Source organism: Lytechinus pictus, chromosome 18, assembly GCF_037042905.1.
Source record: "Lytechinus pictus isolate F3 Inbred chromosome 18, Lp3.0, whole genome shotgun sequence".
NCBI classification, from domain to species: domain Eukaryota; kingdom Metazoa; phylum Echinodermata; class Echinoidea; order Temnopleuroida; family Toxopneustidae; genus Lytechinus; species Lytechinus pictus.
This window is the reverse complement of record NC_087262.1, coordinates 22,740,224-22,767,861: the sequence shown is the minus strand read 5'-3', so window position 1 is coordinate 22,767,861 and position 27,638 is coordinate 22,740,224. Positions and strand designations below refer to the sequence as shown.

The following is a 27,638-nucleotide window of genomic DNA, read 5'->3' as shown; positions in this document are numbered from 1 at the left end:
GGTCACGCATGGTAAGACTCGTTAATGGAAGTGCTCCGGGGGGGGGGGGGCGTCAAGAAGAAGTTTATCGCGATTTTTCAGGGAAAGGGCTGGCTATACGGGCTCCCGGGGTAGGGCTACATATCTTGCATTGGCGGCGGAAGCCAAAAAAATTAGGGGGCGACAACAAAAATTGACAAGAAAAAAAAAAAAAAAAAAAGTTTATCACCCAAAATTTTAGGGGGGACCATCAAAATTTTTTGACAAGCAAAAAAAAAAAAAAGTTATCGACACAAAATTTAGGGGGGATCGTCCCCTACCTCAAATTTAGGGGGGGCAGGTCCCCTCACCCCCCGCTTCCGCCGCCTATGATATCACGTACATAATTATCAGGGGCTCGAACTCGCGGGAACTCAAATTCCGAAGAAAGATATTGTAAGGCTTGGATTTTTCCATGTTATAATCTAATTGTTTATTACACACTTTGCTTTCCATACTTTATCTTCACTTCCCATTTCTATGCCATTATCATACACCTGTTTCTCTCATTCCTTATAGTTTCGACATCACATCATTCCATTGCCATACCAACTCCATACAGATGTTTCTATTGTTCTTTTCTCATTCATATTCAAAAATCAGAATCATCCTATCTCATCCTCATTGGTTCACCTTTCACCCTTGGCTCTTCCACGTCTTTTCTGGGTTCTTCCATTCTCTGTTTCTCCATTGATTGAATTCATCATGTGACACTATTTTTGAATATATTTGAATATATTATTTGTAAAGGCAATGCCTAGTGAGGTCTGTGGATTTCATGCAGGCCAATAAATCAGAGCATCACTGGACTTCATTTTATCGACATCTTTATTTTCAGTTTAGTTCAATTACTACAATTATATTTTAGCTTGTTCTTATTTAGTGCTTCTGGCCGTTTGATATGATTTCAGTTTGCTTGTTTACGACTGATTTTGTGAAGTATATCTTTGAACATTTGGCCACTCTACAATATAATTGGGGTAAATAGGAGGTATATACCTCTTTCGCCATGACCTTACGCGACTGATCCACGATCCGATTTTGGAACAAATTGCATTTTGCTTCTTTTCTCTGAAAATGTGAATGAAAAGTATTTCTTAGTTATTTGATGTTCAAAATTATAGCCTGTAAGAACTTGCTTATATAAAAATTTGAATGATTAATGCAAGCATTTAAAGGCAATAATTGGTTTCAAATCTTAGCCAATAGTACGATTGCTATATGACGTCATTACGACTAGATATTCAATTCGTTTTTTATTAATATATGGTTGTAGTATAGTCACACTTTTTCTAACAAGTTCTGGGCAATCCCGGGGGGCCACTTACATTGACGAGTGGATACCATGCGCGACCAAAAAAACACGTAAAAAGGATGTCTTTTTCAAGATAGGGCACGTTACGTACGTAACGTGATAAGGGTGTCAAAAACACAAAAATAATGAAAAAAGGGTAGGCCTATCTATTTCGCTAGGAAAGCTACGTGTTTAGGGTCATATTTGGGGGAATGATAAAACAAAATTAAAATGTTTTATAAAGGATGTCCTTTTTGCCCCAACACTACGTGTTTAGAGTCCGATTTGCGCGAGGTGTGGAAGCTGGGGCCGTACTAAACCAAGTGGTGTGTAAACTGTAAAAGTAAAACCGACGACCGATCGATGGACTCGTGACATAACAATCAAATATCGCTGTACTTGTTTAGGGGTTCATTTCAGGGAATACTTGCCAAGAGTATCGTTTTGTTTCCAATACTTGTTAAGGGTAGGGTTTCAGACGCCAATACTTGTTAAGGGGTGCATTTTCAGAATTTGGAAAATACGTGTTTAGGGTGCTTTTCGAGACCCCTTGGTCGCGCATGGTATCCACTCGTCAATGGAAGTGGCCCCCCCCCTATTAATTTACGATAATTTAGAACCATAGAGATATAATCTCTATGTTTAGAACTTTACATGGCGTATAGGATGTTATCAGTCGGGTACAAGTATGTCCGCCTCATAATCTCTATGGTCCTCCCCCAACATAGACAAATAATATATTTCCATCTATTAATTTGTCTACATTGCATTGGGGGCAGCAGTCGAGCATGTGATCACATGTGTTTGATAGTAGCCAACTAGCCACGCCTATTTTGTTTTGTTTACTTTATCTTCTAATATGTACAATACATCACATGATCGTGACGATTGGCCCCCAGAAATAAGTAGTTTACAGTGATATAAATACGTGTAGACGTATTATTGGCATTTAGTGAAGTCAAGTAGTTGATACTTTGGTGAGTGCATTCTTCGCATTTCATTTGAATGAGTGTTGTATATTTTCATTAAATCCCAATACTACGGTACCTGCAATGCACATCCCGCATCGCGATCGCGGTTCAGCTATCGCGGGGAACTCGGGCGCGGCGGCAAGAGCTCTCTAACGTTACAGGAGGACAGGCGCAGGCAACTGAAAAAAAGTAGCTAGGGTCTTAATAAGTTAGACCGATAAATAGGTCTATTTCTGTCAAGGATATGCTCCGCTGAGACTTCGCCTGGCTCTGCGGCATCCCTCCGTCAATACTAGACCAATGACATTGGCTAGACAGGAATTAGACCAAAAGCTTCAGTCTGTATTAAATTGGTTCTGCTGAACTCCGTTGGCTCCACTCACCAATTACAGAGACCGAAGTTCTAACTCGATCTGCACAGGGACTCAATTGCCATATGTTTATGAATTAAGACAAGTTTGGATAAACCAGGGTCAGGGAAGTGGGAGTAACGCGACAGCCAAAGTAAGTCACTGTTTTTGTCTTTTTTAGAAGTTTACTTTTTCCCGTTTTGGTGCATTTCAGGCCAAAACGGAAAATCTTTATTTAGGTCCAGTTTTTTTTATATATTTTTATGAAATAAAGACAAAAATCGATGAGCCCCGTCGGGGGGATTTTGCACTGTTATTGTTAACCCCCCAGTGGCGGCTGCACGATCGATCGCAAGCCGTCTGTATACGGGGAGAAATAAAAAACAAAATGTTAAACTCCTCGAAACAAGACGGCTGCCAGCTGTCTAGACAGGAATAACCGTTGTTTCTGGGGATTTATTCTGACATTATTTTTTATATCATCCCCATTCACCGACGGTAGTAGGCTACGTTTGTGTGAGCCTGCATGTGTAATCATTTCGCCTAGTTCGGGCCTACAGTGTTTTGTCTATATACCTAGGGATACCTAGGGAAGTGTCTGAATGTAGGCATGTTATGCCTCTGTATTCAGTTCTAGGTTTTTCCTCCTCAAGATGGCTGGCTCACTTCCGGGAACAGGGCTTTCGTAGTCATATTTTATTGGCTCATTTTTCCAGCATCTATCCAGGGCAGCTTCAAAACTGTGCACACTTGGGGCAGTGACAACTTCATTATTTAGGCTATTCCATGTCTTACGTATTCTAACATAAAAAGAATTCCTATATTTCTGGGTCTTTGTCCTTGGTATGAACAATTTTTTACTGTGACCTCTGGTATGTTCACTATATTTTTCTTCTAAATTAAGTTTTGTACATAGATCATAATTATTAAAGTGTTTATATGTTTCAATCATGTCACCCCTAACTCTTCGATACGCCAGAGTTGGGATTTTTAACTGTTTAAGTCGTTGTGGATAGGAAAGCTTCCTTAATTCTGGGACTAATTTTGTTGCCCTTCTTTGTACGTTCTCTAATGCATGTATATGTTTCTTCAGTACGGGGTTCCACACAGCATGGGCATACTCAACTTGTGGTCGGACAAGCGACTTATACAACAATGCAAAGTTATTTTTGTCTAGATAAACAAAAGTTCGTCTGATCGAACCCATTAGCCTGTTGGCCTTGTTTATCTTCGATTGCATGTGCTCTTCAAAGCTGAGTTTATCATCAATTACAACACCCAAGTCCCTTTCGGAGGTGACATGTTCAAGCGCATCATTCATTAAAGTGTATGCAAAAGCTTCCTGTCGGTCCTGCGTGTTACTAATAGAGAGTACACTACATTTCTTGGGGTTGAATTTCAGCAGCCATTTTTCTGACCAGCATTTCAGATGGTCAAGATCACTCTGGAGGGAATTGCAATCATTCTGATCTCTTATATACTTGAACAACTTGGTATCATCAGCAAAAAGATAAACGTTACTTCCAGTAACAACATCTGGGAGATCATTAATATATAACAAAAATAACACAGGTCCAAGGACACTCCCTTGCGGAATTCCGCTATCTACATGTCCCCAACTTGAGAACTCGCCATTCACACACACTCTCTGTCTCCTTCCAACAAGAAATGCCTCGATCCAACTAATCACCTGTTCATTTATACCAAAACTACGGACCTTTTCAAGCAGTCGACGGTGAGGTACCTTGTCAAAGGCCTTCATAAAGTCTAAATAAATCACATCGATTGTACCCCTTTCTTCAAGAGCTTTAGACCACTCATCAACGACATTAAGCAACTGAAGCATAGTAGAACGACCAGGCAAAAAACCATACTGCCTATCACTGAAAAATCTATTTGAGTTCATATGATCAAGGATCATGGATTCCAAAAGTTTACAAGCTATACATGTAAGGCTTATCGGCCTATAATTTGATGGAAGTGATCTATCACCTTTTTTAAAAACAGCACTCACATTGGCAGATTTCCAGTCACAGGGAACAACACCTTTCTGCAAAAAGGTTTGGTAAATGATACTCAAAGGTAGAGCAATTGCTGGAGCTACTTCACGTAAAGTCCTAGGATGGAACCCATCTGGCCCTGGAGACTTGGAAACATCAAGTTTGGAAAGCAAAGAAAGGACATTATCTTCATTTACCACAATTTCACCAAAATCTTCAACTACACTATGCTGAGCAGTGGTAGGAATATCACCAGGAGGCTCAGTGGTATAAACAGTAGAAAAATAATCAAGTAAAATGTCTGCTTTATCTCGATCTCCCTCAGCAAGTTCAGCTGTTTGTGGATTCCTAAGAGATGCCACTCCAGTTCTAATCTTTGTTTTGAAATGCGCATATTGCCAAAATCTCTTTGGATTCAATTTAACTGCCTTAGCGATATTTTTTTCATAGTTTTTCTGGAGTCGTCTAGTAGCTGTTTTGACCCTATTTCGAAGCCTGTTATAAGTCTTCTTCTTGCTTTCTGTTTTATCTCTAAGATAGCGCTCCCAACTCCTATGTTTTTTCTTTATTAGTGAAAGAGTATCTTTATCTATGGGGAAATCTCCTTTCTTGCCCCACGATTGTGTTCTAGAAATTGTTCTTGTTGGAATGCACTTGTCCTGAGCAGCTTCCAATTTACCTTTGAAGATGCACCATTGCCTTTCGACATCATTATCTGTAGATGCAAAGAGAGTACGCCAGTCTAATGAAGCCAAGGCTTCCCTCATATCAACAAAATTAGCTTTGTCATAAAGAAATACTTTTTTCATGCTACTGGACTGATCATAATAACAGTTTAGTTTGAACAGCAATATAGCATGGTCACTGTTTCAAGTTATATTATCAGTCAGAATCAAACAGAATCACACAGCTTCTGTATAGTCGAGAGAGTAGCATTTAATAAGTAAACGTTTGTAGCGCCCTCTTTTGGCAGGATCATTACATGCTCCTCAAATCTCATAAACATGCAGATATTGTAACATCCTCCCTTCTTTGAGCTTTGTGCTAGAGAGAATGTATATAATTGAAAAGAATCAATAATAAACCAAACAATTAAATGTCTGTAAATATTTCCAAAATATAAAACCAAAATACCAGTTTATGAGACTTTCACATTTTTGTAGTTGCACAAAAAATATACTTGCAAAAAAGAATAATTGAGTTAAAAACAGTTCTTCCAGTTGCAAACAAAATGTTTTAAAAGTCCAGGTAAAATTGTCCAGGTTGATTTCACAAAATAAAAAGTCCAGATAGATGAGTTGATAAATGAGTTGGTTGTTGCTTCAGTTCTGACTTCAAAATTTGCTTGAGTTAAAAAAAAAGCAAAAAACTTGTTTAAAGAAATGTTAGTGTTCAGTTTATTTATTTCAGCATTCACTTTCTTTCCTTCTTCGGTTTAAATGTTCAAAACGTAACAAAATCCCTCATCTTAAGCGGTTCGCGTCGCTGACGTCTAGATCGTCTTAGGGAAGCTGGGTTAGTTGGTTCCGTTTCTGAGGTATTCAAGTTTGGATCACGCGACTTCTCCGGACTGTTAATATCCGCGTTCTGGGATATCTGGGTCCTGGTATAGGAAGTATGGCGCTCAGTAGTTGGTACATCAGGTTGAGGATTACCATCAGAACGTCTCCAGTTGAAAAGAGCAGGACCAGTGTCATGTACATCTTGTGGTTCAGATGTGGCTCTGAGGTGTTCTCTGTTCCTTCTGAGAACCTGTTCCTTCTGAGAACCTGGCCCTCACAGCGAACTTCATAGGAACGGTCATCCAGTTTCTTAAGGATAACTGCTTTCTTCCACTTCTTGTTATTGTTGAATGGCTTGACTCTTACGACTGCTCCTGGTGAGAGATCTTTCAACTTTCTTGTATCTCTGTTGAAATACTTTGCTTGACGTTTCTGGCTTTCTTTCAGTCTCTCAAGATCAGCCTGTGGGTTGCGATCAGGTGCAAGCAACCGAGTCGAAGTGGGGAGGAGAGTACGAGTCCGACGACCCATGAATCTCTGGACTGGACTACTCTGGATACCTTGTGTAGGGGTGTTGCGAATGTTGAGTAAGGCTAGATCAACATCATCTCCAGTATCCTTGCATCTTGTAAGTAGTCTTTTTGCAGTCTTGACAGCAGACTCTGCTTTGCCATTAGCTTTGCTGTTGTATGGAGAGATGGTATTATGCTTAACTCCAAGCTTTTTGGCAAATTCAGCAAATTCGTTAGAGGAGAAAGGAGGACCATTGTCAGATACAATGATTTCAGGTACTCCATATCTCCCAAACTGGTGTTTCAGTTTCTTGATGACTGCAGGGGCAGTTGTCCTCTGTAGTTTTTCTATCTCAAAGTAGTTTGAGTAGTAACAGATCATGATCAAATATGTGTCATTACTATGATGGAAAAGATCCAGTCCTATTTTAGCCCATGGTCTGTCTATAATCTGGTGCGACATCAGAGGCTGGGCAGGTTGTGAGCTGGAGTTTTCTTGGCATGTGGCACATGTTTGAATAAATTCCTTGATTTCTTTACTCATGCCCGGCCAGTAGAGATGATCACGAGCTCTCCTCAAAGTTGACTCGACACCATTGTGACCACGATGTAACTCCTCTTTCATTTTGTGCCTGACTTGTTTTGGGACTACAAGCCGTTCACCCTTGAAGATTAGATCATCACTGACAGAAAGTTCATCTCTGAAACCAAAGTATGGGGTGAGTGACTGAGGAAGTTGTGACTTGTGGTCTGGCCACCCTTCAAGAATGGTGTCTTTGAGTTGGCAGAGAGTAGGGTCATTGGCAGTCTGTCTTTTTATCTCTGCTATCTTGTCATCAGGGAGTGCCAAGTGGTTAACAGCATTCACCACTTCTAGATCATGTTGTCCACTCTCATAGGGAAGAGAAGCACGGCTAAGAGCATCAGCCAGGACGTTGTCCTTGCCCTTGAGATATCTCACTTGTATGTCATATGCAAGAGCTCGTAGCAGTAACCCTTGCAGACGCTTTGGAGCTCTATCCAGGTGTTTCTTGCAGATGCTTTCAAGAGGTTTGTGGTCAGTGAACACAGCTATTTCACGGCCATAGGTGTATTGATTCCATTTCTCCAGTGCAAATACTATACCAAGCATTTCTTTCTCAATGACAGAGTATCTGGATTCGGCATCACTCAGCATTCTGCTAGCATAGGCTATCGGTCTTCCATCTTGTAGCATAACCGCACCTACGCCTGTGGAGCTGGCATCAGTCTGAATTTCTAGCGGTTTGCTATGATCGTAGAAGGCCAACACAGGTGCTTGCACTAGCATCTCTTTCAACACCTTGAAAGCTTTGTCGTGGTTGGAGTCCCAAGTCCACGCTGAGTTGTTATGCGTCAAGTCATTGAGAGGTTTCATCACATCTGATAACTTAGGTAGGTATCTGGATAGGTAGTTTACCATGCCACGCAAGCGATGGATGTCATCTTTACAAGAAGGATCAGTCATGTTCAGGATAGCTTCGATCTTTGATGGATCAGGTTTGAGTCCAGAGCTGGATACGATGTGGCCAAGGAATGTGATTTCCTTCAGTCGGAACTGACATTTCTCCTTGTTCAACACAATGCCAACAGCTTGACATCTCTTCAGTAGACAATGTAGTCGGGCATCATGCTCAGCATCACTGTTGCCCCAGATGATGATGTCATCGGCCACACAGCGGACTCCAGAAAGACCATCAAGTGCTTGGTGAAGCCTCTTTTGGAAGATTTCACTACTGACTTTCAAACCAAATGGAAGACGTTTCCATCTGTACCTTCCCCAGGGTGTGGCAAAAGTAGTCAGTAAACTAGACTCTTCATCTAACTTGCAGTGAAGGTATCCGTCTTTCAAGTCACAGATTGAAAAGACTGTAGCATCCGAAAGCTGAGGTAGAATATCATCTAAGACAGGTAAGGGATAGTGCTCCCTCTTAAGCACGATGTTGAGAGGTCTGGGGTCTAGACAAACACGTACTTTACCAGATTTTTTCTGCACCACAGCCATCTGATTTACCCAATCAGTTGGAGAGCTGACTTCTTCGATGATGTCTTTTGCCTGAAGATCATCAAGTGCATCCTTTACTTTGCCTTTCAAGGATTCAGGGATGATTCTAGCTGGGCAAACAGTAGGCATTGCATCATCCGTAACTGTCAGATGAACAGGACTTCCAGGCAGAGTGCCAATTGAAGAAGACGAGAACACATCAGGATACTTGTCAGGTATTATCTCAGCAATGTCCTCAGGAACTATGCTGCGTACTAGCTCAAGGGAATCATAATGAACAGTAATGAGCTGCATCTTTTCCCCTGCTGTTTTGCTCAACAGTGGAGGTAGATCTTCTTTTACTACAATGTATTCAACTTTGTATTTCTTGCCAGTAGCAGGATTTCTGGTTATCACCTTACACTTGCCAATAGCCTGAGTTGTAGCTTTATTCCACATAGATAGACGGATGTTTGCACTCTGAACTACATCCTCCTCTTTTAGATACTTTTGTGGAAGAAGATTCACTGTTGCACCTGAGTCCAGCTGGAACGGTACCCTCTGATTGTTGATAAGCATGTTACAGATAATTGGCTCTTTGTCCATATCCACTGCATTAATTTGCACAAAACTAATGCTTTCAGCTGAGGATGAGTAGTCATCATCTCCGACATGGTGAACATTCCTGGTCTTGCACACTGAAGATCCCTTGAAGTGATTAGGCTTACTGCAAGCTTTGCACTTTTGTCCCCATGCTGGACAGGACTCTTTTTTCATCTCATGAACCCTGTTACAGAACTTGCACTTCTTAACCTCTGATTTACCTTCCTGTAGATCTTTCCCTGTTGGTTTCTGCGTGCTATACTTCTTTCTTCCAGACTTTGGGAAATGTCTCTGTCCAACCTTATGTATGTCTTCATTCTTTTGACTCAGAGCTTTCATTTGGACAGAAGTAGCCTCTACAGCTTTACACACGTCTATAGCAGTCGTGAGGTCAAGGTCAGATCTCGAAATGAGTAGTTCTCTCATTCGATCATCACGCACACCGAGTAGGACACGATCAACAAGCAGCTTGTCTTTCATACAATCACAGAATCCACACGTTTTGCTCATCATACGAAGAACCGTGACATACTGCTCAATGGATTCACCACTCTCTTGATTGCGCTGGTTGAATTTAAATCTCTCAAAGAATTCTCTGCTCTCTCCAAGGAAATGTGTGTTAAACTTGTCCATAATCACAGAACATTTGATGCTATCAGCCTCAGTAGCAAATTTCATGCCATTGTAGACGCGAAGACATTCCGGTCCAACACTGTGAAGGAGAAGGGCAGTCTGATAACGATCAGGTTGTTGAGAGAGATTTGTGAGAATAGAGTAATTTTCCCATTGCTGGCTCCACATTTTCCACTCCTCTGCGACATTATTTCCAGCAGACGCATTAAAATGCCCAGGGGGTTGAATGGAAGGCTTAGCATAAGTAGCTCCATGCTGAAGCTCGGAAGGAGACCCATCACTATGATTATCATCAGTCATCATGCAATCAACAGTAGTCACAGTAAGTCAGAATGATAATTCACACCAATATAGCGATACCGAATGTAGAAAACAGTACACAGACTTACATATGTGGGACACATGCAGGAATGACTCTCAGAAAGCTGGCGAAATCCAGTTCAAATCACAGTTTGCAGATACATAACAGAGTTCAGAGAGAAGAATATTAACTGTTCTACGGAAATAGGTAACTTTTCACCGCTGCCATCATGTTTCAAGTTATATTATCAGTCAGAATCAAACAGAATCACACAGCTTCTGTATAGTCGAGAGAGTAGCATTTAATAAGTAAACGTTTGTAGCGCCCTCTTTTGGCAGGATCATTACATGCTCCTCAAATCTCATAAACATGCAGATATTGTAACAGTCACTAGAACCCAAAGGACTGCAGTGTTGAACTGTTGAAATAAGATCATCTCTATTTGTAAAAATTAAGTCAAGGATGTTCGGTTTGAAACCATGCCTAAACCGGGTAGGGTGTGTTACATGTTGATACAAAAAGGCATCACGTACACATTCAATGAAGTGAAATTCTTCACTATTCTCATTCTTCGAAGTCGTCCATGAATCCCAGTTGATATCTGGGTAATTGAAATCCCCCATTAATAGAATATGACTATAATTCGCCCTTGAAATACTCGCTATTGTACTTAACAATGCCATGTTATTTGCCTTACTTCCACTGTCACTTCTATAAAAACAACCAATTAGGAGCTTACATGTATCTTTACCCCTTAAATGCAATTCAACCAAAACGACTTCATCAAAGTATGGGGATACGTCTCTCCCGTTGATGTGAACATCAACGTCACTCTAACTCTACTTTCGTTGAGTTAGGCTTTTATCAGTGCTTTCCGATTCAAATTTTCAATATGCGAGCGACATGTACCGAACGCATGCACATACTAGACAAGCGCAATGCAGCGGCACGAATCGCGATATATGGCGACAGGTAAAGACGACTGTCAGGATGATGACGTCATCTAAGATGGCAACTTACGATTACCATCGAAAAGATCGAGGATGACTATGTTTTGATCATCATTTCAAAGGAATTAGCGGTAACTGCTCTGTTAGGTACAATATTTCTGAATTTTATATATTTTATTGTCAAGTTGGATGTAATTTCTTTTTTATAATGTGACATTTTCTGTACAAAAAAACGATCCGAAAATGGAGTTTCCGCGGAATGTTTGATCTAACGTTACTGCTAACACGTTGTCTTTACGTACAGGCCAACAACACTTCAGTTTATGTATTGGTGAGTGGAGCCAACGCAGTTCAGCCGAACAAGCAAAATACAGAGACTGAAGCTTTTGGTCTAGCCAAATGTTGGCATGCATGGGCTCGTAAAAATGGTGGAGCAAACAATTAACCACCGCTTAACTACAGCGTCTGTGGAGAAAGGGTGCGCTGTTGCACCCTCCTCGATTACTCCTCAATTGTTCTTTTTGACAGGGTAAAAGGGAAGAAATAATGTAAAGTCAAATTCATATTAAATACATTCAGCTTCCCACCTTTTTCGGAAAATAGCGAATTTTTATGAAAAACAGATCAGGATCAGCCCAGGTTCTTCTTTGATCACTGTCAGCGCAGCTACAGCTGAGCGTACGAACGTGCCTGGCTGATCCCGATCCGTTGTCATCAAAATTCGCTATTTTGCATCATATTTTTCAGAAAGGTGGTAAGCTGATTTTATTTGATATAAATTCATCTTTATTATTTCTTCCTCTTTCCCCCGTCAAAAAGCAAAATTTAGGACTAATGGAGGAGGGTGCAAAAGCACCCTTTTTCCATAGATGCTGTAGTTAAGAGGCGGTTGTTTGCTCATCATTATGAGCCCAATTGCCGTCATCCATCTGTGTAGGAGGAGGACAAAAAAATCTGAAAATGTTGAAAACCTCCTCCAAATCAGCGGATTTATCAGTCTGATATGATGGGAGAGTGGAAATACCGGTACACACCAAAATATGGCTTTATTCTGTCAATTTTTTTAACAGGATCGAGTGCGTGTAATTGTCCATAGACATTGATTTATTTAGTCAGTAAAGGGTCTGTGAGTCTAGACTAGTCGGAACTCTCGGCTCAATCGCTAAAAAACCTCTTCCGGTATCAGCGCTTCTCACTAGCATAGCGGGAAGAGGTCTTTACTGCAGTTACGAGGTGAGTTCGAGTCCCAAGCAAGGTAAGCAACACTAAAACTTGATAGAGAAATCTGAAGTAATCAAACGAACCAGAAGTCTTGACAATCTTTTGTTATTTTGGATGGGGTGCGTATGGAACTCTTTCCTAGGCCCTCTATTGGTGGTAAGTAAAATTGCAAGAAAATTATCATTCAACAATCTCTATTTTTAATCTATAAAAAATAAAAAGGATTTAATTTACGTCAGAGCCAAGTTATATGATGAATAGTTGTACTGGGAGCTGATACTCTGACAGTGTAAAAGCATTTGTCCCCACTAAATAGGGAAAATAACCAAACCATGGCCAACCTTATTACCCCACACATGGAGTCCTAACAGTAACAGAGAACACAGATATAACCTTGAATGAGTGTTGGAGCGCACAAAAATACCATCTACTACTGTAATAGTATGAGCTGGAAACTTACTCTTGATGGCTTAACACCATTGATTTGTTTCATATGACATTTTGGGATTGATTGATTCCGACATTCCATTAAAATGGACCTACATGTATTATACAGAATTTTTGCATTAAACAAGAAACCTGTTGGTCTGGCACTGCAGATGTAATGGTAGATGGGCATACTAAAATAAGAAAATTTGGCCAGTTCGGCTGCGAGTTAGAATAGATGCTTGGCTCAATTTGGCAAGAACCTGGAATAAATACCATATAATACAGCACACAATTGGTAATGACCTATATACTATAAGCATTAATGCAGAATTCTATACAGCACTGATGTTGAATCCTGCTCCTCTTGGATGATAATTCTTTTAGTTAAAATATTGATTTATAAAAATCCCATTTATTACACTGAACTTTGACAAAAATCAAGAAACCTGCCTGAATATTCACTTTGGCAGATTTAATGGTACCTTGGCATACTCTAAAGCCTGTCTAAATCACAACTCAATATATGGTGGCAGCGGTGGGATTAGCAAATCTGGAAAGTCCATAGCAGCATCATGATCCTATATTCTCTTTGTTTTCTCTTGTTTTTTTAGCTGTAAGAGACCAATGCTATCATGATAGACCTCCTTGGAGATGCAACCTTACCACAGGTCAATGGATTGACCATCACAGCTACACTTGTTGTTGCAGCCATCTCTCTGGCCTTATGGACGATAGTCAGACCTAGGAACTTCCCTCCTGGACCCAGAGGACTCCCTGTCATTGGGAGCCTTTTAGGTAAGTGTAACCAACCCTTTAAGTACAAGTTCATTTGTTAACTTGATCAGCAGGTCCTGGTTTCATTTGAAAAAAATATTATTGATAAGATGCGAGTAGCCTGTTGTACCCTAATTAGCCTATTCATTATCATCATGAGTCAGGAGCTCATGACAGCGGCATTTCATTTGCCGATTGATGATAGTCATTTTCAAATTAAGCCTTGGATAAATGCGTTTGTTTAATAGTAGAGTGAAGTAGCTTTACACAGATGATTTGTGTCAATGATCAGAGTTTTGCATTAAAGTTGAATTAGTGCTTTGACTGCTGTCTGTTCCTTTTTTGAAAAAAAGCATGATTGATTCTATAATATTCAATGAATCAATGACTCAAAATGCTTATTATCACATGACAGAAACAGGGTTGAGCTCAATTATATACTTTCTTTAATTACAATTACGTAATTGAAGAAATATTCAATTACATTAATTACTTTTCAATTAACTTTTTTTTTCAATTACAATTTTCAATTAGTTTTGTCAATTACAATTTCAATTACTTTCTAGAAAAGTCATAACTCAACTGAAACCAATTTGTATTCTGTACACTTTTTACCACCTATTTCAACGTAATTGTAAGTTACAGAGAGACTTAAAAGATGAAGGTTTATGTTAAAGAGAATGGATTCTGCCTGTTACTCTCTTTGAGGCTGATTGCTGAAGCAGTTTACATGAAAATTGTTATGAAATTAAATCATGAATTAAGTAAGTTTATTGTAAAATAATTGGATGCAATTAAAAGTAATTGACAGAATTGAAGTCAATAACATTTTTTTACATTACAATTACAATTACTCATAAAATGTACGGTAATTAATTACGTAATTGATAACTTACCTTGTAATTGAGCCCAACCCTGGACAGAGTTCACCTCTTTTTCCATAAAAGTGTACAAAAATGTAAATATTACCATTCTTGTGATTTTTTGCGTGGCCAATCCCTCACTTTCCTTCCGCTCCCACCTTCACCACTTTAAAACTGTTCTGCGGCCACAACATTACAAGTGAAAAACATTGACGTGCTTTATGACACAGTCTCTTTTTTTCCTATGGAATGTGCAATAAATCAGGATTTAGTATGATTTCTGGTATTAAAAGAATGTAATATTTTTTTAAATGTTCAGATTTAAATGACAACCTGGAGGTAGTGTTTCAACGCTGGGGCAAGCAGTACGGTGACATCTTTGGTTTTAAGATGGGTGAGCACTGGATGGTTGCCTTGAATCATCAAGAGGTCATTAAGGAAGCACTTCTGAAGCAAAGCGTCCAGTTTGCAGGCCGTCCAAAACTCCCTTCAGGTATGGATGAGAAGAGCTTGGGGACTGATCAGTATGACAGGAACTGAATTAGTTTCATGTACTAATCACTCTTATTTTGTATCATTTTGTTTTTAACCATTGCATAGAAATAAGGAGGATTAGCCTTGATAGGTCTTTGCTAAGTTGCCATTCCCCTACATCCACTGCATTCTAGCTTTACCGTTTTCTTTTGTCATTATATATTTTGTTTAATGTATTGATTTTTTTTATCATTGTTTGTGTAATTATTTTATGTGTTATTGTACCTTTTTCATGGATGCAAATAAAGTGAATTTTAACTTGAAGTATACTGCTGGCCGACTGGTGAAAAGTGAATGATACAATTGAATAAATTCTAGTTTTGCTAACAATACACAAGGTGGTGTTCTGCACTTCATTGAATGCTTACAGAGTCACGGTAACAAATCATTATCTTTGTCTGGAGTGTGCATATAAAAGTATGTTGTACATTGATTATCTCTGGTTAAATTGGCATACACTGTAGTGACGTAGGTGAAAGTTCATTGCTCTGTGTACCATTTTACTTGTAAGAGTGTATTAAGTTTACATTTTCCATAAATTAAACTACAATATTGTGCTCCATTTTCTTTTTTTGTTTCCTATGCAAAATATAAAGTAAATAATCATCTTACAGATTCAGTGTGTAAGACAAACTATCACTTCCTTTGTGATATGAATTTATGTTATATTTCCTCAACTTTATTTCAGAAATTATCTACATCTTGGAGTTCATGCTTCCCCACAGCTTTCACCTCAAGTGATTTATTTGCATTATCTTTTTATTTCCAACATACATTCATGTATTAGCCAATACCTAAATATTGTAAAGTTGTAAAAAAAAAAAAAATTCATTTAATATTCCAGCTTATCTGGCCACAGATGGGTACAAGGACATCGCTTTTGGAATGTATGACGACACCTGGAAAATGCACCGTAAACTAGGCCACACCGCCCTTAGGTGGGTATACCATGAGTACTCTGTAAAGAATGCAACTTTAAGAGGCATAATATAGTTTTGGGGATGCAAATATTTTGAGGCCTCCCCTCAGAATCTCAGCATGCATATGTCTTATGATATAATCTAGAAAATTGCATAATGGAAAACAATTGTGATGTCATTCTCTATGCTAATTTATGCATACATATGGAAGTCAACACTAAATCAATAAAAGAAAGTCCAAACATAATTTTTTTTTATCCCAACTACATATTGTAGTGCTGTAGCCGAACCGAATGGAAGTTCGCCGAACTTGGCACTTCCGAACCGAACCAAATACAAAGTCCTGGTTCTGTGGTTTGGTAAAAAAAAATTAGGCACATTAATTTACTAAGCATTATTGATAAACACTTAATGGAAGGGACCCTATAGATTTAAGTATAAGATAAGAAAAATTTTTATTGGTTAGTGATTGTGAACAATAAGAATTCCACACAAAATATCTTTAAAATCCACTATGACAGCTTCAGTCTCATCGTTGATTGAATTTTTATCAATTTGAGATTTTTATTTATAATAAACATGAATTTATTTATTTCTTCATAAAATTACAGGACATTTTAAGCTGAAGTGTATTGAATTACCTTTTGCCATAATCGATCGTGATTGTAATTGTTCATAATCATTTTGTATTAAACAAAATGATAATAATTATATGTCCATTTATATAGTGCAGTTACAACAGTGTATGTGCATATACTCAACTGCACTTTGATACTTGGTATCATATTATTACCCGGGCTGTAGCTGACCCGCCATATTGATAGGCACTAAAGCATTCAAGGTATTAATCCTGTCGGGTACCCATTCACCTCACCTGTGTTGAGTGCAGCACAATGTGGATAAATTTCTTGCCAAAGGAAATTACGCCATGGCTGGGATTCGAACCCACAACCCTATGTTTCAAACTCCAGAGACTAATCCACTGGGTCACAATGCTCCATGGAAAAAGACAAAGATATACATTTCTTGTGACTGACAAAGTACCGGTAATGTTAAAGTACATGTATATATTTTACCTTCTGAAACGTCCACATCAATATCAACAAAAATAAATAAATGAGGGTAGAAACTAGAAAGAACAGAAGAGATACAAAAAAAAACTCAATGCAAATCAACGAATGTTCACTGATCGCATTCCGGAAATAGTTGATTTGGAAAGTTGAAACAACAAGTCTAAATAACAGCTTAGTGGATCGAGGTTGTTTGTCTACTATTTCGACCAGTTTCGACATTCCTGATCAACACTTTCCGATGAATCCGATCGGAGAAGCTGCGTTTGCAATGACATTGTAATTGATCATAATCATATCTACATATATACATGAAATAATCATGAAAAAAAATATTCCGTTTTTTGAAATTCTGTTTCTATCCTCATTCTTTTGTTTTTAATATTTTTTCTTTGGTATTTTCATCTTATTTGAAAATGAAAGTAGAAATGGCTCTTATTTTGTTTAAGGAAAAATATAAATAAGAGAAAGTAATGCAACAATTTTTATAACCATTCTTTTTATAAACAAAATTTGTTATATGACAGACATTTGTTGCGACAAAGTGGCTGAGGGTTGGCGGCCCTTTATTTTCTATGATTAGAATTCAGTTTGGCAAATATTACCGAACCCCGAACCGAACCAAAGTTTTTTTTTTTTAATTGCCGAGCCGAACCCGAACATTCCACCTGACTTGCAGCACTAATCCTGACACTCTTTGTGATGTTCTTGACAAATCTACTGTGAAAAATCATGATATCAAAAATTACTCTTTTATGTATTTTATTGTTTGACAAATGTATGTATTTAGTCACTTTTAAACTGTTTACTTTTTTCAATGTAAACCATCTTGGAAAGGGGGGGAGCTTAACTCCACAATTGCTGGGCTATTTTTAACTCCTAAGAAGATCTCCCATTGATCTTAACCCAAAAAGTGACACACATTACCTATGGCATAATCTACAAAACTGTCGGATCAAATCCTCCGAAAATCTCATAACTAATGAATTATGCTAATTAAGGCTTAAGATCTAAGAATTGCTCTAATTAGCTAAATAGGACCCCAAACTGCTATTTTTTTATTCACAGGCTCTTTGTAGTATTTTGAACAAATGTAGGGTTAAAGCTGTACCTGTGGTTTTATTGAAAGGTTGATGCTATAATCTTTACTTGTATTGTATCACCATTCACCACCATCATCATTAAAGCTCTCTCATATTTGTTGTTTCAGGCACTTTGCAACAGGGGAACCTCTTCAGAAGCTCCTCTCATCTACTTTCCTGAAGCTAGAGGTTGAACTTGCTGCAACTGCTGGTCAGCCAGTCGATCCAAAGAAACTTGTCTCACTTCTACTGAACAATATATTTTCTGAGATGTGCTTTGGAAAGAGGTTTGTGATCGTCATTTGGAAATGTTGATGTATATATTGGAGAGATAATAATAATAATAATAGAGAGATTTTAATAAGAAGCTTTGTGGCACCCCACTATTCAGTCAATGGTAGACTATGAGAACCTATGCTTGTTTTTCAAGGAAATTCTCTTTTGAATCTAAAAAGGAGTTTACTATCCATACTTTACTTGTATTAGACTAGCAATGCAGATGTCGTAATATCAAGTCTTGTGGCACTCCACATTTTCAGCCAGTTTAGCATAAGAATCTATACCAGTTTCCCCTGAATACTTTCATCTCCTTGTGCTTAAAAACAAGTTTACTTTCGAAAGATTATTTTGAATATATTCATACATGTAGATTCATGGTGTAGTGGAAAAATGATAGATTGAGTACAAGAGGTACCCAACAGTCAGTAGGCAGGTCCCCAAAAAGTGGCTTCTTTCATCCAAGTGATATTCATGACAAGAGAAGTTTTGCATACTTAATGAGCTTGATGCGGACCAAAACACCTCTTTTCATTCGGTCATTGCTGCTCTAATTGTTCATCAAATTTCATGATTTTGGTATTATTGTAAAGGAGGAGAATCACTCTTTTAGGTCATGTGTTTGAATTTATTCAAGGATTTTGTTATGTAGGTGAAACTTTTGATCTAAACTATGCTAAAAAATAATTAATTTCACCTGACAAAAGGTGCTATTTTTATACTTTATTATTGTTTGAGCCCAAATGATTTTTAGATCATGATAAAGCTGGATATGTATGCTTTAAAATGGTATAGGTTTCAAAATAAGAGTTTGTTTAATCGGGTCAAGATCACACTTTTCGTTGGCCAAGTACATAAAGCAGCTTGAAAACAAGAATACTACACTCTGATTGGTCAAATAGACCACATACTGGCAAATTCCAACGGTTCCAGTGCCTGGGTTCACGGGAAGGTCACACTCCCCATGTGGTAATCTCAAATTACCCGCGCCTATTGTTTTGTGAACCTTATCCAGCCAATCAGAACTCTGGATTTAATGCTACTCCAAAATTTCAGAAATCTGGTCTTGTACCTTGATGGGAAAAGTGTGATCTTGACCCGATTAAAAGGTGCCGTATATCAAGAGTGACATTGTGAGAAAGTACAGAAGTTCAGCTTTATGGTGATATAGATATCATTGAGGCTCAAAATAAAAAGTTTTGCACAATTTGCAAAAGAAAACAGAGGAAGAAAATTCGGTTTTGAGGCACATTTTCAGGCCAGAAATTCACCTATTTATCAAAATATTGTATATAAAATAAATGACCAATATCAGTCAGTCGGCAAGCCCTGAAAAAGTAGCTTCTTTTATCCGAGTGATATTCATGACTAGAGGGTTTTTGCATAGTTAATGAGCTTGGTGCGAACCAAAACACCTCTTTTTATTCGGCCATTGCTGCTCTAAATATTGACCAAATTTCATGTTTTTGGTATCTTTGTAAAGAAGAAGAATCATTCTTTCAGGTCATGTGTTTGGATTTTTCAAAGGATGTTGTAATATAGGAAAAACTTTTGATCTAAAACATAAAACAAATTTTTTTTTTTTCATGCAACAAAAGTTGTTTTCACTTTTAATTTCTGTTAGGGCACAAATGATTTTTAAATCATGATAAAGCTGAAGATCTAAGCTTTAATATGATATAATTTTTATAAGAAGATGTATTTTAGATGGGTCAGCAGCCAGCTTTTAATAGGCCAAGTACATTTTGCAGCTCAAAAACAAGACTACTGCACTCTGATTGGTCATAGAGACCACACACCCACGCAAATTCCAATGTTCCCCACACTGGGCCTCTGCAAGGTCACACTCACCATGTGGTAATCTCTTCAAATTACCCGCGCCTGTTTGTTTTGAAAACAGTATTCAGCCAATCAGAACTCTGGATTTTATGTTACTCAGAAATGTCAGAAATCTCGTCTTGCAACTTGATGAAAAAAGCTGGCTGCTGACCCATCTAAAAGATGCCACATATCAAGAGTGACATTGTAAGAAAGTATAGAGTTTGAGCTTTCTGATGTTATAAATAATGTTGGTGCCTAAAACACAAAATGTTGCACAATTTGCAAGTGAAAACAGAGGAAGAAAATTCTGTTTGATGCATCTTTTCAGGTAAAAAATTCACTTATTTATCAAAATATTTCATTCAAAAGAAATGACCAATATAAAAGAATAACATTTACTCTTGCCCATCATCCCATGGTACCAAAATAATCAATATTACTCAAGGAAAAAGTGGTTAAATTCTTTGAGAAAGAAAGTCTCACAATTCACGAGATTTTACAGGGACATGAATTCAGCCACGAGAGGACTTGGATAAATCTTGCTCATTTGCTCATTAACACAGGGGCTTGCCGACTGACTGATATGAAAGAGTAAATTTACTCTATCTGATGGTGCATTGATACATGTGTATTTCATTTGACTTGAGGTTAAAACAGGTAAATTCTTAGAGAAAGAAAATCTCATGAATCATGAGAATTTGCAAGGAGGAGGATTCAGCCATGAGATGATTTGGATGAATCTGGCCTTTTTGCTCATTAGCATAGGGACCTGGGGTCTGACTGCCAATTAGATCCTTGTGGTATTCCACATTTTGGCCAATGGACCGAATATCCTAGTCTTGATTCTCAATTTATTTTCCTTTATTACATGTAATAATAAGATTTCTCATTTATTAAATCTCATTATCCCCTGATAGCAAACCACAGTTCTTCAGTGATAATTTCATTCGACAATTTTTTCTTAAAATCCTCGCAGTATAATTTCCATTGTCATCTGAGCAGAAGGCCAAGGTACCTTTGGCAACAAGCTGTTCCTACATTTCTTTCCCTCGATGACATGTTCAGGCTTATCACTTTCCTTCTACAGCACGTCCCAAAAAATGTCCCTCTGATATGCAGCTAAATTACTTCAAAATATAAACATTATTCTCAATGTAATGTATGGAACTAGGAAGCTCATACCATGTTCTAACTTCTATAAAAATGTCATTGGTCTCCCTTCAGTGCTTTTGAATACACAGTCTATTATGTAACAGTGGTGCTTTCCAGCCCATTCCAAGTTTGCATGCAGCACTGCTGCGTGTTCTGCTCTTTCTAGCATATCAACACCCTTTGAACATGGAGATTTCCCTGGTCAGATCAGGGAATTCTCCATGATCTAACCAGACCCCGGAACCAGACTCATCAAATCACAACCTTGAGCATGTTCAGAAGGGCAAAAACAGTTCATTTCATGTTCGATAACAGGAGATGCACAATGATTAAGACAACGGGTCGATCATGTATATTTCATGCCTAATACTGCATTTTTGTTTTCATTACTTTTTAACCACTGTGGTCAAGTTAATTCAATGTAACTTTTCAAAAGAAAAGTCAAATTTTTCTCTGGTAAAGTTCCTTTTCGCAAAGGGTGATTAACTTGTGGATTCCCCTTTATTTTTCAGCTAATACTAATCCATCATTCACATTTTCTTTCCAAGTTGGTGCACTGATTCCCCTTCAACCATCAAACAAACTTATTTTTATGTTTCTTGCCCTTCTGAACATGCCCAAGTTTATGATTTGATGAGCCTAAATATGATTAGGGAACTGTCCCTGTTCAGATCCTTGATGTAAAAATGGGGGTTGAAATGCATCTATGCTGCAAGCTTGGAATGGGCTAAAATGCACCACTGTTACGTAACAGAGTGTGTATTCAAAACCGCAGAAGCGCGACCAATTAAATTTTCATAGGAGTTAGATCATGAAATGAGCTTTCTACTCATGAACATTATTTCAGAATACTACCACATTATAGAATTAATTTAGCCCTATGCCAGAGGGACGTTTTTTGGGGGACGCGCTGTACAATGTAGATACTGATAGGAATAATTTTATATAATACCTGTATCTGAAAAGTATCTAGGGTGAACTAGATTCCACTTGTTAATTTTATCTAACCGTTTCTTTACTAGTATACCATTTTCTATCAAATGTAGTTTTGACATGCGTGACCCCAAAATTCTAAGGATTATGGAGCTGAATGATGAGATGAATGAAACTTTAGGGCTGGGATTTGCTGAGGATGTTTTCTCTTTTCTGAAGTACATTCCTTCACAAAAGCGTGATGTCATCCGAGGAATTATGCACAAAACGAAGAGTATCGTGACTGAGATGATAGCTGCCCATAAGGAAACCCGTATACAAGGTAATTGTATCCTCTAATTCTGATCCGCTTGTTTGCATAAATTCAAAGAGAGAAGGGAATATGGTAAAGCAAAGACTTAGAAAGAATTTGATGAATTAACTTTTGGTTCATGTCTGCTTATTGTAGTTTTTATGCCCCCGCAGACGAAGTCCGGAGGGGGCATTAAGCGTCGCCCCTGTCCGTCCTTCCGTCCGTCTCTCCCCCCACTTGGTTTCCGTGCAATAACTCAAAAAATATTTAATGTATCATAAAAATTGTTGGTGTGTAGGTAGATGACACCAAAATACAGGCTAAGTTCGAATTCGAAGTCTGCAGGTCAAAGGTCTAAATATGCAAGTTTGTTTCTGCATGATAACTTATGAAATATTCTTAGATTGAGCTTTATGCGTCCCTGCCTTGATCCACCACTAGGATAGTAGTCTTATCATTATTATAATTATTATTAATACCACTCTTCCTATTCTTCTCCCTATTATTATTAGTATAATTCATTATTATGATCATTAATAGCAAATGTTCATTATATATTCCAGGTGAAGTGAATGATATCTACCATCTGTTACTGGATGCCCAAGCGAAAGCCATGGCAGAGGATAAGAACCTGGAGAAACTGAGCGACGATCGGCTTCTTTGGACTATCTTGGATATCTTTAGTGGTATGTAATATGTGATCCAATCTAATCCCCTCCCAATCTAAGGTAGTTGTATATAGAAAAAATAGCAGTAGTAGAGGTTGTTGTTGTAGTAGTAGTAGTAGTAGTAGTGGTGGTGGTGGTGGTGGTGGTGGTGGTGGTGGTGGTGGTAGTGGTAGTGGCAGTAGTGGTAGTGGTAGTGGTAGTAGCGGTAGTGGTCGTAGTAGTAGTGGTAGTGGTAGTGTTGGATGGTGGTGGTAGTAGTAGTAGTTAGTAGGAGTTTGTACATATAGTAGAAGTAGTAGTAGTCTGAACTATGCCTCCTTCCTTTCCATTCATTTTTTGTCAACCCCTAGCCTGGTCCTTTTTATATTAATATGATGTTTTTTCTCTTTCATTTTTAGCTGGTATTGAAACCTCAACAGATACCATGTCCTGGGCTTTTGCATTGATGACAGAACACCCCGAGATCGCGGGCCGGGTCAGGAAAGAAATTGACGATGTGATTGGGCGCGATCGTATCCCGGTCATTGGAGATCGCGGCAGCCTGCCATACACTGAAGCCACACTCTACGAGGTTGTGCGTTTTTCTTCTATAGCACCTGTCCTTTTACCACACGCCACCACCTGTGATACTACCTTACGTGAGTACCAGTCAGAAAAATAGACCGGGGAAAGGGTGATTGTCCCCTAAAATGTCAATAAAGCCCTTGAAAAAGTGCCCAATATACACTACTCAAAAAAAGTTAAGGACCACTTTTTAAAACGTACATAAAGATTTTATACAAGGTGTTTTATTTCTGGAAATACCTCAGTACAACTGTCCTAAATGTCCTTAAACACGCTGTAATCAATTTCACGCATGGGTGGTTTCAGTTGTTGCACAATGTCTCTCGCATCACTGCACATCCTGAAAAGTGGGCCCCGAGGGGTATCAGCTACCGACATGAAGTGGTAAAAACGAATGTCTGAGTGTCTTTCAGGCAGTTCAGTAACGAGTGTGACCACCTCCTGCAGCAATAACGGCTTCACAGCGCTGTCTCATGGAGCTGATGAGGCGATTGATGTCTCTGACGTCCAGTGCATCCCATGCAGCCTCCAGAGCCACACCCAGCTGCTGCAGTCCAAGTGGATGGGCTTCGAGCTGGTCGAGACTCCTCCCCATCATGTCCCAGACGTGCTCTATCGGGTTTAAGTCCGGGGACCTCGCTGGCCACTCCATACGCTCAATCCCCTGGCCCTCAAGGAACTCGGTCACCACCCTAGCCTGGTGGGCACGGGCATTGTCATCCATGAAAATGATGTTTTGTCCCACATTTTCTGCAAATGGCACCACTATAGGTTCAAGGACCTCATCCCTGTACCTCACTCCTGTCATTGCTCCCCCTGGGACCACGTAGAGACGAGTACGGTTGGCGAAGGTGATGCCTCCCCACACCATGACGCTGCCTCCCCCATAACGGTCATGTTCTGCAATACAGGGGTCTGCAAATCTCTCTCCTGGTCGCCTCCAGACTCTCTACAATCAACAAATTGCTGACAACAGCAATGCCAAGATACAGCTGTCCAGGATGCCATCAAACACAATGAAATCAATTTCACACATGCAGTTCTTTCATGTCTCTTGCATCATTGCAATGTGCCCGTACAAAAGTGGCTTCCAAAGCATTTTCTGTCTTTAGTCTCTACAATCAACAACTTGCTGACAATAGCAATGCCAAGATACAGCTGTCCAGAATGCCATCAAACACAATGACATCAATTTCACACATGCAGTTCTTTCATGATGTCTCTGGCATCATTGCAGTGGGCCATAAGACAAGTGTCTTCCAAAGCATTTTCCGTCTTTAGTCTGTACAATCAACAACTTGCCTACAACAGCAATGCCAAGACACCACCTAAGTGAAACAGATGTAGCCAGAGCCCTAGGGATGCTGGAAGCTGGCCTCAGTCAGCGAAGAGTAGCCAGAATGATGGGCGTGTCACACAGTGTCATTAGCAGAGCAAATCAAAGACACCGAGAGACAGGGCTATACTCCGAGAGACCCTGCAGTGGCCGACCAGTTTCGACAACCCCTAGAGATGATCGCTACTTGACGAATCTCAGCCTCCGCAACCGCTTTCACAGTGCACGCCGCCTCAACAATGACATCGCTGCAGCAACTGGAGTGATTGTTTCCACTCAAACAATCCGTAACCGACTTCACAGAGCCAATATGCATGCCAGACGGCCAGCTCAGTGTGTCCCACTCACCCCTGCTCACAGAAGAATTCGTCTCAACTGGGCCCGGGAGCATGTCAGATGGACCAGACAGCAATGGCGTAGAGTTCTGTTCACAGATGAGAGCAGATTTTCCCTTGACCACAATGATGGACGTTCGAGAGTCTGGAGGCGACCAGGAGAGAGATTTGCAGACCCCTGTATTGCAGAACATGACCGTTATGGGGGAGGCAGCGTCATGGTGTGGGGAGGCATCACCTTCGCCAACCGTACTCGTCTCTACGTGGTCCCAGGGGGAGCAATGACAGGAGTGAGGTACAGGGATGAGGTCCTTGAACCTATAGTGGTGCCATTTGCAGAAAATGTGGGACAAAACATCATTTTCATGGATGACAATGCCCGTGCCCACCGAGCTAGGGTGGTGACCGAGTTCCTTGAGGGCCAGGGGATTGAGCGTATGGAGTGGCCAGCGAGGTCCCCGGACTTAAACCCGATAGAGCACGTCTGGGACATGATGGGGAGGAGTCTCGACCAGCTCGAAGCCCATCCACTTGGACTGCAGCAGCTGGGTGTGGCTCTGGAGGCTGCATGGGATGCACTGGACGTCAGAGACATCAATCGCCTCATCAGCTCCATGAGACAGCGCTGTGAAGCCGTTATTGCTGCAGGAGGTGGTCACACTCGTTACTGAACTGCCTGAAAGACACTCAGACATTCGTTTTTACCACTTCATGTCGGTAGCTGATACCCCTCGGGGCCCACTTTTCAGGATGTGCAGTGATGCGAGAGACATTGTGCAACAACTGAAACCACCCATGCGTGAAATTGATTACAGCGTGTTTAAGGACATTTAGGACAGTTGTACTGAGGTATTTCCAGAAATAAAACACCTTGTATAAAATCTTTATGTACGTTTTAAAAAGTGGTCCTTAACTTTTTTTGAGTAGTGTAATTGAGTTTAAAATCAAAATTCAACTTAATGTGAAGAGAAGCAGAAAAATAGCTCAAATTTTTCAATTTTTTTTCTTTTTTTTCTCAGGTGTGCACAGTATTTGAATTTCATGAAGGCCTGATCTTATCCATTTCAGTTTTTGTTTACTCGACATAATAAATCTGGTTTATGTACAAAATGTTTTTTTTTCATTCAAAAGTGATAATATTGTGTAGCATTTAATATATTCAACAAACTTTATGCCAAAAAGTAAATGTTTTTTATAGGCTCTTGTAGTAGCGTACACAGGATTTTTGAAGAGGGGGGGGGTTAAGCTGAATGAAATGTTGACAAAAAAAAGAAGAAAAAAAGTTCTTCACCAAAAATTTTACGTTGTTTCGTACCTCAAAAAGTTAGACAAGCAAAAAAAAGTCAACAAAATTTTAGGGGGGTTAAGGTATCAAAAAAAATTTAAGGGGGGTTTAACCCCTGTAACACCCCCCCCCTCCCCCTGCGTACGCTACTTCTCTTGTTTGAGTCAATAAAGTGAGCAAATGCTAGGAAAAGAGAGTTCTCAACAAGTAAATCAGTTATACATGTAGCAACTGTCTGGAACTTCCTGTTCTTCGAAACAAAAGAAAATTAGATTTCAAGACTAACAGGAGATCGATGAATTGCTTTATGTTTCTATTGATCACAGGTGGTTACACTATTCCAAAAGGCACAACAGTCTTTATGAATGTGCACTCCATGCACTTTGATCCCAGGGAATGGAAAGACCCAGAGAACTTCTGCCCAGGTAGGTCCTAAAGCATCCCTTCCCTTCTCAACTCCCAACCATTTTTTTCCTCACCACCTTCCTACTGCATCTCCTTTTTTACTTTTCTATTAATCTAGAAGTATGTTCATGAACCGAGGATGATAGAATTTATTGCCATTTTTTTCTCAGAGCATTTCCTTTCGGAGGATGGTAAGGTTCGTGATCATCCATCGAGCTTCATGCCCTTTGGAGCTGGACGTCGAGTTTGTCTTGGTGAAGCTGTGGCCAAGGCTGATCTATTCCTCATCTTTACCTGGTTCATGCAGAACTACACCTACAGCAAGGTGACCTTATGACCTCTGAATACATCTTTATTTGAATTTGCTTTGGCACACCATTAGTCTACCTCAAGACAAATTTAGTATTGTTCAACAATTTAAAGAGTAATTTTAGTATGTGGAACCTCCATATATTAAATTGTTTTGGTGCTTTTGGTTTCACTTATTTTCTATTGTTTCTCAAATGTTTAATGTATAAATATTAGTTTATATTTATTTGGTA

The 27,638-nt window shown here is 39.3% G+C and overlaps 2 protein-coding genes across 4 annotated transcripts in view; one reads left to right on the top strand and one right to left on the bottom strand.

Moving 5' to 3' along the window:
- Nucleotides 1-2,175: 2,175 nt before the first annotated feature.
- Nucleotides 2,176-27,638, top strand: part of LOC129281938 (steroid 17-alpha-hydroxylase/17,20 lyase-like) — a 32,163-nt gene continuing 6,700 nt past the window's right edge. The window contains exons 1-11 of one of the 3 annotated variants that reach the window (XM_064113513.1): nucleotides 2,176-2,289; nucleotides 12,207-12,369; nucleotides 13,398-13,581; nucleotides 14,743-14,916; nucleotides 15,802-15,895; nucleotides 18,158-18,316; nucleotides 22,325-22,533; nucleotides 23,067-23,189; nucleotides 23,570-23,809; nucleotides 27,018-27,116; nucleotides 27,267-27,421. In XM_064113513.1, the coding sequence (XP_063969583.1) occupies nucleotides 13,419-13,581; nucleotides 14,743-14,916; nucleotides 15,802-15,895; nucleotides 18,158-18,316; nucleotides 22,325-22,533; nucleotides 23,067-23,189; nucleotides 23,570-23,809; nucleotides 27,018-27,116; nucleotides 27,267-27,421 (1,416 nt within the window). In that variant the 5' untranslated portion in view covers nucleotides 2,176-2,289; nucleotides 12,207-12,369; nucleotides 13,398-13,418. Of the gene's footprint in view, nucleotides 2,290-12,206; nucleotides 12,514-13,397; nucleotides 13,582-14,742; nucleotides 14,917-15,801; nucleotides 15,896-18,157; nucleotides 18,317-22,324; nucleotides 22,534-23,066; nucleotides 23,190-23,569; nucleotides 23,810-27,017; nucleotides 27,117-27,266; nucleotides 27,422-27,638 lie in introns of all 3 variants that reach the window. The other 2 variants (XM_064113514.1, XM_064113515.1) reach the window with 2 other exon arrangements.
- On the bottom strand, nucleotides 6,175-10,185 carry LOC135157453 (uncharacterized protein K02A2.6-like). Its single transcript, XM_064112800.1, has one exon. The coding sequence runs from the start codon at nucleotides 10,183-10,185 to the stop codon at nucleotides 6,175-6,177; it is 4,011 nt and encodes a 1,336-aa protein (XP_063968870.1).

Bases quoted from the DNA above. Each gene is read 5' to 3' on its own strand.
- LOC135157453 (XM_064112800.1), bottom strand. From the start codon at position 10,185: ATGACTGATGATAATCATAGTGATGGGTCTCCTTCCGAGCTTCAGCAT.